The sequence below is a fragment of the Orycteropus afer genome, unplaced genomic scaffold (genome assembly GCF_000298275.1).
Source record: "Orycteropus afer afer isolate SDZICR_OR568_19922 unplaced genomic scaffold, OryAfe1.0 scaffold00930, whole genome shotgun sequence".
In the NCBI taxonomy this organism is placed as follows: Eukaryota; Metazoa; Chordata; class Mammalia; order Tubulidentata; family Orycteropodidae; genus Orycteropus; species Orycteropus afer.
The window spans coordinates 42,619-45,920 of NW_006922517.1; the positions used below are offsets into that span (position 1 = coordinate 42,619).

The 3,302-nt window shown below is 36.0% G+C and overlaps 1 protein-coding gene across 1 annotated transcript in view; it reads left to right on the top strand.

Moving 5' to 3' along the window:
* Positions 1-3,302, top strand: part of ATP7A (ATPase copper transporting alpha) — a gene marked incomplete at its 5' end in the record, with an annotated part of 170,780 nt that overhangs the window by 9,219 nt on the left and 158,259 nt on the right. Inside the window, one exon of the mRNA XM_007958337.2 lies at positions 588-794. Coding sequence (XP_007956528.2) covers positions 588-794 — 207 coding nt within the window. The remainder of the gene's footprint in view (positions 1-587; positions 795-3,302) is intronic.

A 3,302-nucleotide genomic window follows, 5' to 3' on the forward strand; every position in this document is an offset into this window, starting at 1 on the left:
AAGAAAATTTGTTCCTCTCTTTATCATTCTGTTCCTGCCTTAACCCACTCTCCAGAAGTAGCCAGAGTTAATAGTTTGGTATGTAGCCTCCCAGGCTTCCTTACATGCATTCTCATATATACATTCACACAAAAAATTTAAATGACATCATACTACAATGCTGTTTTACTAATTGCACTTTGTTCCACATAATATATCTTGAACTGTTTTAACACCAGTATGCAAATTCCTAACATGATAATAAAAATTCATTACAAAATTAAGAAGTTATCCATTAACAAACTACTCTTGACAGGAAGGTAGACAGAGAATGGGAAGATAATGGCTTGAAGAACTTGATATAGCTAAAGTTTCACTTACTCGGTTTAATTCAGATTTTCCAAGGAACTTGGATGGGCAGTATTGATATTGGAAGTCACTGCCTGGAAATTACAAAGATAACATAGTGTCAACAGCTTAAGTAGGTCCTTACTGGTTTTAAATGAATGGATTGACAGTAACTAGAGGTGTGGATTATGATGAATAACAAGGATGTAGCTAGAGATTGAACAATACTGCAAATGAAAGAAACTTTTCTTTTCCACCAGACATGAGTGAGCCATCGGTATTAATAGCTCAGCCCTCATTGGAAATGCCACTTTTGGCTTCAACTAATGAATGTTATGCTAAAATGATGACACCAACTCATGACAAGGAAGAGACAAAGACTTCTTCTAAGTGTTACATACAGGTCACTGGCATGACTTGTGCTTCCTGTGTAGCAAACATTGAACGAAATTTAAGACGAGAAGAAGGTGAGAAACATTTAAAGCCTGTTACTCATGTACTGATTTTGGGCTTCTGTCTGTTTTGTTCTTTTACGTGTTTTTTTTAACCATATTTATGATTCTTGCCTAGGCCTCATAAAGAGTATCAGTGATGGGCAGGACATCCCTGATTTCCTGAAAAGCAGTTCTTGTTAGTGCTGTGTTCCCTTGGATAACGTTCCTATATTAATGAAATTTGTAGGAAAGTAGTACATAAAATTGCTATTCTTCATGGACCTCAGTTGCAATGGATGTTAAGAAGCATACATTTTCTGATAAAGCTGTGCTTAAAATTAATAACTAGAATCTGTAAGAGTTTCAGTATTACCATTATCAGGACCAAATATCAAGCCCAAAACAAAATTTATTTAGAATTACATTGTACTCTTCTAACAGTTCAATCTCTGGTCTTTATTTGCAGTAAAGATGTTCAAAAGCTGCTTTATATTGTACATAAGTTTTAATTTTAGGTTATAAAATCTTATAAAATCTACAACACAGTTTTTATTGTTACACTTAAACTTTTCTTTTTTGGTGAATGAAAGTTTACAGAGCAAATTCATTTTCATTCAACAATTCATGCACAGTTGGTTTCATGTCGTTGATTGCAGTCTCCTCAGTGTAACATCACTTACCCTACTTCTCACTGTGTTTCTCGTTTGCTCCATACAGTTTTATTTTCTTTTTAATTTTTTTTAGATATTAATATTATCTATTTATTTATTTATTTTTGCAATGTTTCCTCCTCCTCCCCTCCCCTCTCCTCCCACCCCTGGTAACCAACAAAGAAAGTTTCCTTCCATATATAAACCTTTCCTTGACTTTTTACAATAATGAACTAATAGAATATTTGTCCTTCTCTGATTGACTTATTTCACTCAGCATAATGTCCTCCAAATTCATCCATGTTAGGTGATGTTTTGCAGATTCTACATTATGTTTTAAGGTTGCATAGTATTCCATTATGTGTATGTATCATAGTTTGGTTATTCATTCTTCTATTGATCTCCACCTAGGTTGTTTCCATCTTTTTGCTATTATAAATAGTGCTGCGATGAACATGGGTGTGCATATATCTATTCTTGTCCTGGCTGTCCCTTTTTTAGAATGTATACCTAGTAATGGGACTGCTGGGTCAAATGGTATTTCTAATTCCAACTTTTGAAGGACTCACCATACTACTTTCCACAGTGGTTGTATCATTTGACAGTCCCAGCAGCAGTGTATGAGAGTCCCAATCTCTCCACATCCTTGCCAGTATTTGTTATTTTCTGTCTTGTTGAACTTTGTTATTAGAGCTGGGGCCAGATAATATCTCATTGTTGTTTTGATTTACATCTCTCTAATGGGAGCTATGGTGGCGTAGTGCCTAAGGCATTTGACTACTAACAGGAAGGGTGGCAGTTCAAACCTACCAGCCACTCCTTGGAAATGAAGATTGGGAAATTTACTTCTGTAGAGACACCACCTCAGAAATCCAAGGAGGGGTTGCTATGAGTCAATGACTAATGATTGTGACCATTTCTTCATGTGTTTTTTGGCCCCCTGAACATCCTCTTTGGTGAAATGTCTATTCATATCTTCTGCCTATTTTTTAATTGGATTGTTTGTCCATTTTATGTTGAGATGTTGGAATTTTCTATAAATTTTAGAGATTAGTCCCTTGTCAGATATGTCATTAATGAAATTTGTTCCCAATCTGTAGGTTCTGTTTTTACTTTTTTGGATAAGTCTTTTGAAGTACATAAAAATTTAATTTTTAGAAGGTCCCATTCATCTAGTTTAGGAGCTCTGGTGGCGTAGTGCCTAAGACATTTGACTGCAAACCAGAAGGCTGGCAGTTCAAACCCACCAGCTACTCCTCAGAAGGAAGCTTGGGCAATCGACTTCTGTAGAGATACCATCTTGATAACCCAAGGAGGGGTCACTGTGAGTCGAATCGACTTGACAGCAGTGAGTTTATTCATCTAGTTTATCTTCTGCTATTTGTGCATTTTGGGTTATGCTTGACAGTCTATTTATGCCATAAATTAGGACCCCTAAATTTGCCCCTAGTTTTTCTTGAGGAACTTAATAATTTTAGGTTTCATATTAAACACTTTGATCCATCTGGAGTTAGTTTTTGTGTATGGTGTGAGGTACAGATCTTGTTTCATTTTTCTACAAATGGATATCCAGTTTTGCCAGTACCATTTGTTAAAGAGACCATTCTTCCTCATGTAATTGATTTTAGCCCTTTGTCGAAAATCAGCTGATCATAGGTTGATAGATCTATTTCTCGGTTCTCAATTCTGTTCCACTGGTCTATGTGTCTGTCGTTGTACCAGTACCAGGCTGTTTTGACTAAGGTGGCTGTACAGTAGGTTTTGAGATCATGGAATGTGAGACCTCCTGCTTTGTTCTTCTTCAGTAGTTGCTTTGCTTATCTGAGGTCTCTTTCCTTTCCATATAAAGTTAGTGATTATTTTTCCATATCCCTAAAGAATGTTGATGGGA